General features: G+C 32.0%; 2 protein-coding genes across 2 annotated transcripts; one reads left to right on the top strand and one right to left on the bottom strand.

Moving 5' to 3' along the window:
* The first annotated feature begins 117 nt into the window (after positions 1-117).
* LOC111005843 (protein SELF-PRUNING) lies at positions 118-1,518 on the top strand. The gene is made up of 4 exons (XM_022277479.2): positions 118-567; positions 664-725; positions 946-986; positions 1,128-1,518. Exons 1-4 carry the CDS (start codon positions 358-360, stop codon positions 1,343-1,345), a joined length of 531 nt encoding a protein of 176 aa, XP_022133171.1. The 5' UTR covers positions 118-357; the 3' UTR covers positions 1,346-1,518.
* A 9,358-nt stretch (positions 1,519-10,876) lies between these two features.
* Positions 10,877-15,473, bottom strand: PAP20 (Purple acid phosphatases superfamily protein). Its single transcript, XM_022277629.2, has 5 exons — positions 15,243-15,473; positions 12,545-12,836; positions 11,743-12,317; positions 11,565-11,653; positions 10,877-11,347 (listed from the first exon to the last, which is right to left on the bottom strand). The coding sequence occupies exons 1-5, from the start codon at positions 15,405-15,407 to the stop codon at positions 11,155-11,157; spliced, it is 1,314 nt and encodes a 437-aa protein (XP_022133321.2). The 5' UTR covers positions 15,408-15,473; the 3' UTR covers positions 10,877-11,154.
* Positions 15,474-15,828: the final 355 nt, after the last annotated feature.

The following is a 15,828-nucleotide window of genomic DNA, read 5'->3' as shown; positions in this document are numbered from 1 at the left end:
CATCAAGAACAAGAACCAATTCCATAATAGAAAACAAACTACAACTAGAAGCCACAGTTGTGTGATAAGATGTGTGGCAATGGCAATGGCAAAGGCAAAGGCAAAGCTAGAGAGAGAGATCATTGATGCAATTGGGCACTGCCAAAAACTCAGAGAGAGACCTTTTTCCATCAAAAGTAACTTTTTCCAGTTTAGTTAAACAACTTACAAATAAAAAGGGCTCTCTTAAAGAAAACAAACTGTCCTTTCCATTTTCCAATCTCAAACACAAAAAATAAAAAAGGAAACCCTCCCTTGAGGCTTGCAGTGGCCCCTTCTTTAACTTCTCTTCTTTTTTCCTTCTCCAATCTCTGTGAAATGGCAAGATCAAGGATCATATCAGAGACAACTCTGGTTCTTGGGAGAGTGATTGGAGATGTGGTGGATCCCTTCATTCCCTCCATTAAAATGTCTGTAACTTTCGGCAACAAGCAAGTCCTCAATGGCCATGAATTCTTCCCTTCTTCACTCACCTCCAAACCTAGGGTTCACATTCAAGGAGAAGACATGAGATCTTTATTCACTCTGGTAAATTAGAAAATACAAATTTATTTAAACAACAACATCTCTCTATCACTTTCTTTTTTCTCTTTTTTGACTGATTTTTCTAATTTCTTCTTATAGATCATGGTTGACCCAGATGTTCCTGGCCCTAGTGATCCATACTTGAGAGAGCACCTCCACTGGTAACTTTGGAAAAATCTCCATTGATCTCATAAATTACTTGGAAAAAACTTAACTTTGTTGAAAACCCATCACCAAAATCTGAAATTTCTTCTGTCTAGGTTAAATTTATATGGGAGAAAGATCCTTTTTTTTTTTTTGTGGGGTTTGGTTAAATGGGTAGTATCAAACTTCGAGATGGTAATTGCCTAACCCTTGGCCTTTATTGGATCTCTTTTTCAGGTTGGTCACTGACATTCCAGGAACTACTGATGCTACTTTTGGTAGGTTTGATTGATTATTTCTCTACTTTTTTTAGACTGAGAATATAATAGCTAGAGAAAAAATTTTTATAAGATTTTTCAGATTATTGGTCATTTAAAATTATGTTGATCTCTTTATATATGTAATTTTTTTTTACTTAGGAAAAGAGGAGATGAGCTATGAAATTCCAAAGCCTATAATAGGGATCCACAGGTTTGTGTTTATTCTGTTCAAGCAGAAACGGCGTCGTTCAGTGAACCCTCCTTCGTCTAGAGATCGGTTCAGCACTCGAAGTTTTATGGCTGAAAACGATTTGGGACTTCCTGTGGCTGCTGTCTATTTCAATGCACAAAGAGAAACTGCAGCAAGAAGGCGATAATAATGAAATTTAAATAATAAAAATAAAAATATTCATGATCTCATGTGTCATTTCGAATTAATTACTCATCTCTGATTTATATTTTTAAGATCTCACAGCTGATTTCTGAAATGGGTTTTTTTTTTTTGTCTGATTCTCTTCTTCATTTTCTTCTTTTGTGTCTCTAAACAATAACTTAACAAAATTATATAAAACCCAAAAAAAAAAAAAAAACTTCTTTTTCTGTGTGTCTTTGATTGTGTGTTGTTGTTGAAAGAAATGTTGTATCTTTTTTTTCTTAGTGTGTATTAGAAACTCTCTCATAGTATGGATTATTGATGTACCATTATTTTGTCAACTTTTTATTGCATAACCTTTTTTATTTAGTATAATTATATCTGTGAGCAACCTTTGATTTTGATCATTTACAATAAAAAAAGGTCATTTATTGTAATAAATTATCAATATAGATATTGATTGACTATTGATATTAATCTTTTGGACTCACTATTAACATATATTTCTTTTTAGTACAGACTCACCACCAATAATAATTTATGTTTACTTATTTTTATTAATATTTTATTTCAATTAGTATTAATAAATATTCTTATATAAATTAAATTTAGCTAATTCATTCGCTTAAACTTTAGGTTGGGTGGTGTTTTATTCATTCTTAACAATTAGTTTAGATTTACAACTAAAGGTAACCATCCTGGATTGGGTCCAAACAAGTTAAGAAAAGATCTATCAGTTCAGTTGTTTGTGAGATTAGTCAAATTGACTCAAACAATCATGAATAACTAGTTGACATGTGTTTATGTCGGCCTAAAACATGTGGTTTTGAATTAGTAATAGCTTAATTAGATGTACAAGTAATTATAACATGTTTAATTACTCTTTAACAGATAATCTTAAGTACTCCTCTTGCTTGCTCCTCCTTGGATAGATTTTAGTCCTGGATATTTAGCCAAGCTACGGGATCTCATTCTCCCTAAGAAATGTAAATTTTTCATCTGGGGTTTGGTTTATTGTCGTATCTACACAAATACTGCTCAAAATCTCTCCAAATTAACCCAAATTGGTGTGTTCTCTGGAAAAAAAATAGCAAATGAAACACTGAACCACTTAATTTTACATTGCCAATTCTCAACAGGGATTTGGAATCTCTAATTCCTCCAATTCAGGCTATCAACGGCGATTCCGGCCGGTAATCTTGGTATATAATATATTGGTGAGGCTCTTTCATATACAACCAAGTCCAATCATTTCATTCTCTAGTACAATACTGTGGGCTCAATTCTTTGGTATATTTGGCTGGAGCGCAACAATAAGATCTTTTCCGGTTCTTAAAAGACTCTTGTACACCTTTAGGAGGACATCAAAGTCATAGCATCGAATTGGTTCTCTAAGACTCAAATTTTTTGTAATTACGATATCTCTATCATTTCGTTTATTCGGATACCTTCATTTATAAGTCTTTGCTTTGCATGTTTCTCACGTGCTCCTTAATGAAGTGGTCAGTATCTTTTGGAAAAATAAAAACAGATCTGAATTACTTAATGGCGCAGGAGAGAGAACAAAACAGAGAAGTTTTAGGTTGGTTGTTAAAAAGAAAGGTTTGAAGTACTGGTGGAAGCAGCTAGTCAATGTCTGTATGAGGGGAAAAGGAAAAGACTTGAGAAGAAGTGGTAATTAATTGTTTTGAATCATGCTGGAGAATCTCTGACTACTCTTTGATGTAACACTTAACACAGCACCTGTCTACACATCATTGATGCAAATTCACTCACATTTGCTTAACAACACAGCTCAATTTATTAAGGTATGTAAGGTAATTTTGTAGAATCGTTAACTAATTAAATATGTGTAAGATTAACTAATTGGTAGGCTCGAGAAATAGTGATCAACTTCGTACCCAATTAAAAAAAGATGTTATTCAAATGCATTTCAAGTAATTTGTAGTAAAACTTTACCCATTGATCCGTTTGACTATACGTGTCTTTCTATAAGACTATAGTGAAAGTATTAATTTTATGGGCTTTAATCACACAAAATATTTTGATGAATGACAAATTGTATTTACTAATAGTTTTAGTATTTCAAAGTGTCCATAGCATAGAGTTTAAAAAGACAAAACAAATGTCTTTCGAATCACTCAGATGAGTTCAAACAAAGAAGTAATTAATTTGTTATGGTTAATTAAGGAGAAAATGACATATAGGAGGGCTTTTTTTAAGTACAAAAAACATGGATCATTGGAATCCAACGGGAATATATACCTTGTTAAGATATCTATATATGATTAACTTTTTATTTAATTGGTCTAACTCAAATTTTTGAATTCATAGATAATTTAACAAGTTAAACATGGTATGAGGTTCTAAATTATGATCTATTTATTTAATCTTTTATATATGATTTTAACACTCCATTATTTTCCTAGGACGAGAGATTTTATTTTAGTAATAAAATATAATTAGAGAGAATTTGAACTTAATTTTTCCATAAGAAACGTCATTAATTTGTGACCAATTTTATTAAAAAAAACCCACCCAAATTGACCAATTTTATTTTGTTTTAAAGCCAATTGAGAAAAATATTATTTTCATCTACTAGGTTAATGAGCCCATTAGTCAATTCGAAGTCTTGAAAGTTCTCAAACCAATAAGGATTATTTCCCGGGGTGTTTAAAAAAAAAAAGAGTCAATTAAAGAAGATTGTGAATGTAAAAATAATTTCTACAAAAAATTCAAATCAATTTGGATTTTTTTTATCTTTCTTAAAATTAGTAAATCATGCCACTAGACTAAAATCTCAACATGAGATTTGAATTCATTATGAATAAATTTTTAAAATTTTCTTGATCGCTTTGAATAATTAAATAGACGGTTAAATCAATTTGGAAACTAAATAATATAAAAATGGAAAAATAATTCAACTATAAATTTAAAAGTTAATTACCCGCAAAAAGCCACATGGATTATCGTGTAAATAATATTTGGTTAAGAGTATTTTTGAAAATATGTAATACTATCGATTTCTGTAGAAAATAATGGAAATTAAAGCACTTTTTTTTTACGGATAAAACATCATATTAAATCACTAGAGAAATCAAATTTATTCTAATATTTGTTTTAGACAGAGTATCGTTTCAAATGAAGTTTTACCATAACCTTTAATTTTTCTTGATTATTGCAAATAAAAAATATAAACCTAACATAAACAATAGTCTGTTAGCTTTTTTGACCTAGACAAAAAATCAAAGAAATAAAATATTTGAGAAGTTGTAATAACTTAAATATTGAGGTATACAAAACATTTGGCTCTCAATGTTTAAAATATATATATATATATATTATATATATATAACACCATTAAAATTAAATTGCATAATGGTGATGTAGGTATTTATTTTTGTACTACCTTTATATTTCAAAGTCTTTTATATATAAATATATTAAATATCCTTTTGATATCTTTGGCGTGAATGAATTTTTTTCTTTTTAAGTGGGTAGGAAGGATGGTGTTATGCAATAATACTTTATTCGGTGGATTAATTTTTTTAAGACAAAATAATGAGATTTTAATTTCGGTATGGTTGGTTGGGTTCTTTAATTAATTAAGGGATAGGAGTGAGTGACGTGATATTTAACCTTTTCTATTGTCAATTCATTTTATCCAAATTTGATTTTTGTCGAGATTTCAAAAATATTTTTTTAAATAGGTTAATCGTTAGTAAATAAGCGTATAATTTTTTAGAAATAGCAAAAAAAAACCTAGTAAGTTAGGAAACTTTTCTAAGATATTTTTTCAAAAGAAAAAATTAGAGGTGACCAGGTATATGAATGAATGATACCACATCCAAATAAAAGGAATTTTGAGATCATGCAAGCGTGATTAAGAAAGATAATGTACTAACAAGGGTTCACCATCGTCAACTTGAGCTTAGCTTGGGTTTATTTATTAATTTATTATTATTATTATTAATTTTTTTTTTTTTTGAAAAGATACAATTTCATTGAGAAGTATGTACTGAGAAACATTAAAAAAAAAAAAGCAAAATAAAAGCGCTCAAATTGAGAGAAATGGTAGAAATATCGTAATTGCATATGAGACTTTGATGTCCAAGAAGAGGCTAAAATTATAGAATAATCCCAAAGATGAATGTAAGATTGTGATGTATCCGAGAATGAAATGGTTTACATAAACACTCCAAAATAATACATTTCATCCAAAGTACATGTGTTTCTCACGTACTTTTGAATGAAATGGTTTCTTCTTCAACAAAAAAAAAAAAAAAAGATTTCGATGTATCTGAGAAAATGCAGTTGTTTCGCTCCAACCAAACACTCTAAAGAATAGCTCTCGATGGCATTGCTCCAAATAATTCTACTTTTCATAGGGAAGGATAGGACTTCTGATATCAAAACGTCAATGTGTTTAGGGAGTGGGAGAGAGGTGCTGAAAATGCCAAAAAGTTCCATAAATTTGTCGTGCAGGGACAATGCAAAAACATATGATCCAATGATTCTGCAGAGCACTTGCACAGAAAACGCCACTTGCATAGAAAAACCAGCTTGGATTAATAACTAGAGACAGCTTGTACCTAAGTTGAAGTTTTTCGCTCGTGTTAAGACCCTGATGAAGGATGCACCATATAAATAATTTGCATTTTTTTTTTTTGGGAAAGAGCGTGCTCCAAAGAATGGAAAAAAATCCAAATCCCACCACGCCAATGTACTCAAAAAAAAAAATAAAATAAAGATAAAATACACCTCCCGCTAAACCACAAAGTTAAGTGTGTCTAGTTTGGAGCAATCTAGGGTTAAAAGTGACCTCTTAGAGAATTTTTCTAAGGAAACATGTGAGTAAAGAAAAAGCTTGCTCAAACTATTCATGCGAGTTTGTAGGATGACCTTCACTCTTCTAAGTAGTTCAAGTCAAACAATTATGGTTAAGAAAGGCTTAACAATAATGTGCACCTTCTTTTAAACATGTGAGTGTGCATAAAAATAAGTTAAAAATGACTCATGTTGATCTGTTAGGGACAGTCTTCCCTTTTCTAAGTAGATAAGTCAGGTAGATAGTGTTGCCAAATAGCACGGGATACAAGAGAATTTGAATTTTGAATCCTGAGCCTAAATTCAATTATATTGCACTGTTGGTCAACAATGTGCAGTTTTTTTTTTCCTTTTTTTTTTTGGTGGTTTGTTCATATAAACTCTAAAACTATGAGCATATTGCAAACGCCTAAGTTGTAGAGATGCAGGAGAATGCCAAACTGTTAGGTACCTAATTTGAATTTCAAAGTTCAGGTCTACCTAGATCCTCCTAGCTTGGCGCCAGGCTTTATCATGTGTTGGGAAATTTTGAGTGTTCCTAACTAGAACATATAAATTCCCCTTCCATATATAGTACAATTATTAAACAATAATATAAGTAATGAAAATTAAAGTAAAGATTGGAAAATAAAAGAAGTCAGGAAAATATAGTGACATGGTATCTATTATTGGTTAGCCTCAAACTTAAAACTATGTCCGGTCTTATATAATTGCACTTAGATTTCGCTAATAACAATGGAAATCAGAAAAAGACTAAATGTCAGGGTCACAAGACTTTACCTCCTCCTCTTTATTTTCTCTTTTCTCTAAACTCTCAAATCAAAATTCTCAAAATCGTCTACATATATATTAGAGAATTTGAAGCATCAAAGATGAGATATCGTCAAGACAATGAGACAACTTTAATTTGGAGCATCTTTCCTTAATTCGACATGTTGCATACTCTCAAGCTAATTTATGCTCTCTGCATCCCAAGTACACAACCGTAAATTAGTTTGAAAGATGGGTTCTCTTGAACGGAAACAAACGTACTAGAGAATTAGACCCAAGAAAGATGGAACAATTACCATAATTAGTTTGAATTGAAAAATAGATGTTAGAGGAGGGAGTTAGCAGAGTGAATTATGGTAAAGTTTCCATGTAAAAGAAGATACAAATTTGGGAAATACAAAAAAGAGAATGTAAAAAAGGTCAAAAAAGAAAAGTGTGGGGTTTAGAAGTAGGAGTTGGTGGGACGTGTGATGCGAGAGGTGTGCCTTAATATTATTCCTGATCTGATGAAGCAGAAGCAGCACCATCGATCTCTGTCACGCGCCGCAGTGTTGTTGGTTTTGCTTTTGATTTTTGTATGTAAAAGCAAAAAAAATGAGCTGAAATGGCAAAGGCAGAGAAATAAAGGGATGCTGATGGTGAATGGTGATGATGCCTATCCCATCATTTCACAATCTCTTATCGTCTCGACTGTCACTCACATTCAACTTTCTCATCGACAACTTCTTTCTTACTGTTTCCATTTCCAACCACAAATATTACACCTCTAATTGCATATTCATTTATCATAAATACATGTTGGATTTTCGACGGGTCCTTTTAGCATGAAATCAAGATAGATGAATTCCATGGTGATCAAACAATATTTATATTTATGTTTTTGTAACGAATTGAAACGAAAACAAGAAATATTTTGATTGTATCCAAAATTTCTATATAAGTTTTGGAATATTTTCAAAAACATGGAAAGTAAGAAAAATATTTAGTTACAAAATGGCTAGGATTTTTAATAAGTAATGGAAATATTAGTAACCGGGCCTTTAACCCATCCCATAATCTGGGATATACTTTACCAGTGCATTATTATTATTCACCCTCTTCTCTGTTCCTTTAATGGTTTTGTTTTGGCATTTTATTTTAATCTTTAATTTGGACAAAAGTTTATGGCTAAATATACATTTTAGTCAGGTTTTTTTTTTTCAAGTTCTGTTAGCCCTTTGTCTAGAAAATTTTAATTTAGTCTCTTAATGTTTTTGTAATATTTTTCCACTATACTTTAATTTGCCCACTTGAGAGTATTAAAATTAATTGATTATAAGCGACAAGATAAAAAGCGAGTTAATAGAAATTTAGATAATGAAGAATTAAGTCATCTAATTTATTCTCCAAATTATAAAAAATTGGTAAAATTTTCAAGTTTTTCTTCTTTTAGGTTGGTCAAATTAATTCTTTAATTCACAATTTTTTTTTGCTGTCTCACTAAGTAGGGTGTTATATAATTAATTTATTATCAGTCAATTTTAATATTTAATAATAGGAGGGTATAATTGAAAAAGATTAAAATATATAAGGGTCTCAATTAAAAGATTTTAAACTATAAGGACTAAATTGAAAAAATACCCCAACATTCAAGACTAAAACATATATTTAGCTCAAATTAATTTATTATTATTATTATTTGGTCAATTTTTTAAAAATATATGATTTAGTAGAAATATAGTAAGTATAGACATAACTTTTGTTATTTTTTTTTATTTTTTTTTAGTACAATATATGGGGTGGGGGATCGAACTCACTATTTTTTGGTGGGAGATAAATGTCAATTACCGTTGTTCACTCTAGCATGACTTTTTTGTTAATTTATTCCATCATTAGAGAGGAGTGAGGGTTTAGATTCAGGTGGGTTTGCATCCTCCTATTTGTTAGTTTTCTAAACTTGTAAGATGTCGTACTCCAAACACCTCCTATTTGTTTATGATGGACAAATATTAGAAATATCAAAATAATTACAAGTGATAGGTCAAGTTTGTCAATTTAAAAATGTATTCGTAGTTCTGTTTAGTGAAAATTTAGTGGTGTTGATTAAAATCAATTTTTAGGTAAAGTTTAGAAACTAAAACAAAATATTTGAAAGTCAAGAGGGTAAAAGATAACATAATTTAAAATCTTAGACCAAAGTTCTTCGTAACCAAAATGAGAGGTAAAAGACCAAAATTTTATTATTAATATTTATATTTAATTGATATTATATAATTGACATCTTTTATATCTCATTAACATTTTATATGAAATGTTAGTTGAGTCATATAAAATAAATATCAAATCTTTTGATTTATGAAAATATCCTATGAATATGTACCGTATATTGAATGGATATTTCATTTGGTTGTTGGCATTGAATTTTGATACCAATGAAAGAGCATTGGTCAAATGAGTTGACGTCGTCCATTAGGAGTTGGGTCACGCTCTATATTTGCTGAAATTGATAGAATTTGTGCCACTAATTCGACTTTAATTTGAAGGTCACGAGAATCCATCTCAAATTCCAATTCTAAATTTGGTTACAATTTTAAAGCAATTATGTAGTTTGTTATGTGATTTTTTGTATATGGTCGGAGAACATAATTTTTAAGAGCAACAGTATCCCTCGTATCTAAGTATGGGCATAACTTCACAGTTTTGCTTTTGGTTTCACTTAAAATGTCTCAATAATTGTCTTCTCTTGTATATCATGAATTTGTTCCATTCTCTAATCAATGGGGACTTTGTTTACATGCTTTGCAAACCCAACAATCTCCATATTTAAAACACTTTCTGTAAGTGAATATCCTGCCCTTGAATTCTTTTATTTTTGTTCAGTTGAGTAGATATTACTAACTAGCTTCAAGCAGTAATTAAATTTTCCTAAAACTAGAGGTTTTGTCAGCATATCAGCAGGGTGCGTGTTTAATCCACCTCAATGAACCCTTATTCTATTTGGTCAATATGTTGGGTTCAATTGTTGATTTTTAGAGATATATATTTTTGTTTTGCTTGTCACAATATATTTTTACTTCTTGTTAGTCATATCCAAAGTCCTTAAATAGCCCTTTTAGCCATAAGGCTTCTTTTATTGCTTCTGATAAAGCAATAAACTCTGGGATCAAGAGGACTCGCCAATTTTTCATTATAATTTGGGATTTGGTGATTCAAGCATATTCACATCATAGCAAAGTTGCCTTAGGTTGTGCATCTTTCTCATACCCTAACTTCTATATAGGTTACTTTTTTTTCCATAAGAGAGCCCTCCCATAGCCCAAAAGATAATTTCCCTAAGATGATAGGCATATTTCATATCTTCCTAATTCCATGTCTAGACTACACTATAGGAAAAGAAACTCAATCTACTTTGATCCGAACTCATCTTCAGTTATATTTCTTAGATTCTCTTAATAGACTTATCTACCAATTGGACTGGACATTGTCTGGTGGTGTCCAAAATTCTCACAAGAGATGATAAAGTCTCAAAATAGGTGTTAGGCTCCGATAGGGAATCATATAAAGCATTCTTTAAATCAAAGCTACCAATAATTCAATGAATAGGAGAACCCCTAGGTCTTTGTACGTCATACATACATCTTGTTTCCTATTGCTTGTGCACACCAAGAAGTACTTGTATTGGCCTTTGACTTCAATTAGGCCTCAAGTTTCAACAGGGCTCCAATAATTTTAGACATATTTTGTATGTACTTCATAATCCTAACGGTTAAATTGGTCAGATGAGGCTCTTATCTGTGACCAAATATGGACTTTTTGTTAGGCTTTTCGAGAGATGCTCAATCAAGGCATGTTGCTTGTTCGATGTTGTACTTTGCTGGTGGTGGTTTTTCATTCTTCTCTTAAACTTGTGTTAAGAAATATTAAATATATACCAAATTTTCTTATGTTAGTTTCAAGATATAAAATTAGTTGTTTGAATGTATTAATCCTATAGATTAAAAATCATTACAAAAATTGAAGTTTCAATCGATCTAAACTACACCCAAATATTATGAATGATGTGTGGATAAAATGGAGTCATCTCTCATGAGAATGTTACTAGGGAACTCCTCCAAAAAGAGATGATTTCTTGCACTTCCATGCATGTGTAAAGCTAGACTGTGTGAGAGTTTCTTCTTTTTCCTTCCAATATTAATTGGCTGTTAATTAGCAAGATCTATAATGACAATCTATAATTTATATTCTGCAGGCAGGTTCAGAAGAGAGGCTCGTAAACCATAAGGAGTCGCCAACGACAGCTACATCGCTGTCGGTGTCGGTGTTCCTGTGCCATGTCCAGAGCGCATGTGTCACATTCACAACCTCAAATTGGCCATGTCCGAAGCTAGCTTCTCTGAATAATGAAATCTCTGGCTTTGGATCGATATACCTGCAGAATTGTTGAAGTAGAAATAAAAGATTAAATTTGTTGAATTTAGTAGTAGTCTAAAGTAAAAAATTCTATGTTCAAATTTATGTAATGTCATTAGAAAACAATGTTAAAAGTATATTGCTTAAGCTTTTGAATTTAGTAGTAGTCTAAAGTAAAAAATTCTATGTTCAAATTTATGTAATGTCATTAGAAAACAATGTTAAAAGTATATTACTTGCTCGCAAGACCTTCACGGTTGCCTCCGTCCCCAATTGTTATATATACTGGAGCACAATTATTTGCTTCTCCATTATAAACACGAGTCTGCAACAAATAATCAAAAGGACTCAGCTGAGCAAAGATCAAGTTTTTAACATTGCATTTAAAAATTAATTTGATTAAAGAAAACTTACGAAGCGCTCGTAGGCGTGGACATGCCCGGAAAAGACCACGTCTACACGAGCTTGATAAAGCAGTTCTTCCATGGCTGCCTTCATGTCAACAGACTCCTTCTCTCCCTGGTGAGCAGTGTTGGAGTTGTACCATGGAGCATGAATAAGCACCACGATCCATGGAGTTTTGGCTCGATCGATCTTCTTCAAGTCCACAACAAGCCATTCATACTGTGCCGAATTTGAGTCAAAATCGGTATAAGATCCCAACATGATAACGTGCACACCGGCCGTGTCAAATGAGTAGTAAAGGTTGGAAGTCGACGAGCTTTGTTCGAAAGGCATGTGCCATCTTGCATTGTATGCCGTAAAGGACTGAGAATGAATCAATGGGATGTGCTCTACTTCATGGTTGCCCTGAGTCACCATCCATGGCCTTTGGCTAGCCAGCGGCTCAACGAGCCTACCGAACAAGTCCCATAGAGGCTGAATGAAATCGGCATACGACAGATCTCCAGGAAGTAGCAGCACATCGTAGTTTGATTTGGCTACATTTTGTAGAGTTGTTTTGGTCCATTCTGTCTGCCCAAGATCACCTATAAAACAGGATCATAAGAATTGTTATGCACATATAAGGATAAATTTCTAGAAAAGAATCAATTTCATCATTGAGATATTTTAATTTCTACTCTCTCTCCATTCTAAGTTCTAGCCTACTTTCTTTCGTTGCCTCCAACATTATCGACGCGTAACAAAAGCAGCTGAACCAATTACAAAATTTATGAATCCATAGGTTAATTTGTTCAAATAAATAGTCACATACCAATGACAGCAAACTTGATGGGGAGGTGAGCAGGAGGGGTTTTGAAACTGAAATTCCGGGCAGAATTGGCACTGCAACGATAGTAATAAGTCGCATCGGGGTTGAGAGGACCCACGGTTACTTCATGAATATGACCAGACTTATAAAAGGAATATCTGTATGATGAAGTAGTTCCATTTACAACATTGCTATAAACTTGTGGGGATGTGCCATATTCCACCACAGCCGGTGCAGAGTCCTCGGTTATCCATGATATCCTCATGTTGTCAGCACCAACAAGCGATATATGCACCTGATCACAAGTTTTTCTCTAAGCTCATTTGATTATTTTGTAAGTTTCTTTACAAAATTCTGTGCAATCATATCAGATGTTGAAGTTCTTGTCCTTGAGTTTGCAGTTGCTTTAACTTCGTTCCTCCTAAATGTACTTCCTTGGAGCATTATCACAAAGGGGTAGAGATTCTAGTTGCTAAGTTGGTAGCCTTGGGCCTTGAATTTAACTATGAGCTACTTTTCACTTTCCAGAATTTCTTTTTCTTGTTCTTTTTTCAATCCTTAAACGTTAGGTGGGAAAAATTAAATGAATTTTAATATATTATTGTGTGTGTAAATTAGTCTGGCAAAGTAGAACCAAGTCATTTTTGTATCTATATCTTAATTAGTTGACTACTTGTCCTTTTATCAATGAGTCCTGTCATGGAAGCAAAAAGATTTCATATTGGAAGTTGCTTCTACTCTTACTTATTCAAATGAAACCTGAATATTGTATTGTAATAATTAGGTATGGGTAATTCGTTTGTCTAAATTCCATATGTGGGTGGGTTTAATTCTTTCATTGAGTTAAGAACTTAAGAGTTTAGTTTTGTTAGGTTTAGGTCTGGATTTAAGCCATCTTTTTCTACTCCCAATTATTGTGGTTGGATTTATAAAAAAAATTCAACTACTAACGTCAATCAAAACCTAGTTCAACCGTGAAAATGTGTCAGTCCAAGTATATATATAATTTAATAAATAAAAAAATTTTGAATTATTTTCTCACCCCACGCTTGTAATATTATATTTTAGAGAACATTTGTAAATATTATATTTTACAGAAAATTCAAACGATGAATTATTTGTAACGTGATAAAATTAAAATTTTGAGTTAAATTTCATCGAAAGCAACTAAACACATATAAAAGAAGGGGAAAATAGCAATGAAAAACGGTCCCTAAGTTTTTAGATAATTCTCAACTTAATCATTAATCATTTAAAATTTTAAATTTTACACAATTCTCAACTTAATCATTACTCTTTTAAAATTCAATTCTCAATTTTACACATAATCGTATTAAAATTTCTCAATTAAGTCCTTTCATTTCATTAAAAAATTATCGATATCATTAAATTATTATTTTATTAACATATTTAAACCAATGCTATCTAATACATAGAATTAACTCAACATGTACATCCTCAAAATCTGACCCACCCATAAAAAAAATAACAATATTACATCTTAATAACATTTTATACCATTTTCTACGATAGAAATTAAATCATTTTAAACTTCGTAATATATCTATCCATCTCATGTACTAAAAATAAACACAAATAAGGAAAAAGCTTAGGTCTTGACTAATGGGGACTTATCTCAAATATTTGACAATTGAGTGAGAAAATTACAAAACTAAAGAACTTTTAAAAAAATAATAAGATTGTATTTAATCGCAAGTCAGTAAAATATTTTTTACGAAGAATATAATATAAGATATGGTCCGGTATATAGTCCACAACGCGACAATTCCTTTGACCTTGTAGAATAAAAGAGGCCCACCGAGCTACATACAACGACATGTGACAAAGTTTTTTCACATTTCATAAGCGACAACCAAAGGATATACCTCCCTTATTCCCCTCTACCCTTCTTATTCAAATATTCCAAACATATTCCTCTTTTTAATCTATAATGGGTTTTAAAAATTAAAAAAAAAAAAAAAAAAGGACCCCATCTCTATAAATAAAAAATTAAAATTCCTCGTTTCGAATCTGCGAGTTGTTTAGTTGGTAGTCTAATTTAAGCGTTGGGTAAGAAAGAAAACACGAAGTGAAAAATGAAAATCCAAATCCTCCAATTTTTTTCCATCCGCCATGGCCGGTGGGGTGGCCCCATAGCCTTAAACATTTCTGCAACGCACAGTTTTGCATTTATTCATTCATTAATAATCCACCATTTCTATGCTCTCTGTTCGAGGCAAGTTCTTAAAAACCCTTTTTAAGCCCTTCCTGCTATACATGGTATTTTTTCCCCACATCTAAACTGGTCTTTCCTAATAATTCATCAAAAAACAGGCTGGTTTCAAATCCAGAGTAAACTATCTTATAAGGAATGATTTTAATAATTAATTCATCCATTAAGAGAAAAAACTTATCTCTTAACGTTTTTCAGAAAGTACATTGATTAAAAACAAAACATAATGAGTTAGAACAAAATCATATAATTATACTCTATTGAAGAAATGACACGGGAATTGTGCAGTAATTCAATTTAAGAGAAGAGTGGACGGTGATGTCTTAACCTAGCGGCCGGTAATTTCATGTTTTACGGTTTCTCTCCGGAATTCTAATAAGAAACAGTTTTCTCGATTTCTAAACAGAAAAATGAGATCCAAATTAAAAGAAGAAGAAGAAGAAGAAGAAGAGAGTAGGAAAGACTGACCTGTTCTGGAGAATCAGAATCGAGATCTTGCCGGCGAGAAAAGAAGAGATTCCGGCGCCGCGGCGGGCGGTCGTAAGAAGAAACAGAACAAAACAGAGAGGCGAAGGCGAGGGCAATAATAATCGCCGCCGGAAACGACGGCGTTAGGCTCTGTGAATCCGCCATTTTAGAATAAACAGAGCACGAGAAGAGAAGAGAAGAGAAGATTTGAAATTATGATGCGTAAAAACGGCCAAGGAATTTATAAGAAAACGGAGGTTATCAGATTTCAGTCGGCCATGGTCCTGACGTGACACCCCTTTACGTGTACGGACAAGTCTGCTGCCACACGTGACTCGCGGGACGGAAAAATTTCTAATCCTCCCATAGTATAAAAAGCTTTTATACTATCTTAATTTAGGTTTGTACAGTACGGGAGGATTAGAAATTTTTACCTCCCGGGACTGGTTATCTCAGTTTTTTTTTTAATATTCCAACTAAAAACTAATTAGATATTTATTGTCTTATTGGTCCAACACTAAATTTTGGTTAAAACCTTTTTTTTAAATACAACCGTGGAAATTCGAATTCACAACCTACTAGTTGG

Source organism: Momordica charantia (assembly GCF_013281855.1).
Source record: "Momordica charantia cultivar OHB3-1 chromosome 1 unlocalized genomic scaffold, Mcharantia_2.0 BLBB01000001.1, whole genome shotgun sequence".
Classification (NCBI taxonomy): Eukaryota; Viridiplantae; Streptophyta; class Magnoliopsida; order Cucurbitales; family Cucurbitaceae; genus Momordica; species Momordica charantia.
This window is presented reverse-complemented; position numbering and strand designations above follow the sequence as displayed.

Coding starts and splice junctions, on each gene's coding strand:
- PAP20 (XM_022277629.2), bottom strand. CDS start 15,407: ATGGCGGATTCACAGAGCCTAACGCCGTCGTTTCCGGCGGCGATTATT. Junction 12,318..12,544: donor CATCAAGTTTGCTGTCATTG/GTATGTGACTAT, acceptor CCTGTTTTATAG/GTGATCTTGGGCAGACAGAA. Junction 11,348..11,564: donor CGTGAAGGTCTTGCGAGCAA/GTAATATACTTT, acceptor ACAATTCTGCAG/GTATATCGATCCAAAGCCAG.
- LOC111005843 (XM_022277479.2), top strand. CDS start 358: ATGGCAAGATCAAGGATCATATCAGAGACAACTCTGGTTCTTGGGAGA. Junction 726..945: donor TTGAGAGAGCACCTCCACTG/GTAACTTTGGAA, acceptor TCTCTTTTTCAG/GTTGGTCACTGACATTCCAG. Junction 987..1,127: donor AACTACTGATGCTACTTTTG/GTAGGTTTGATT, acceptor TTTTTTACTTAG/GAAAAGAGGAGATGAGCTAT.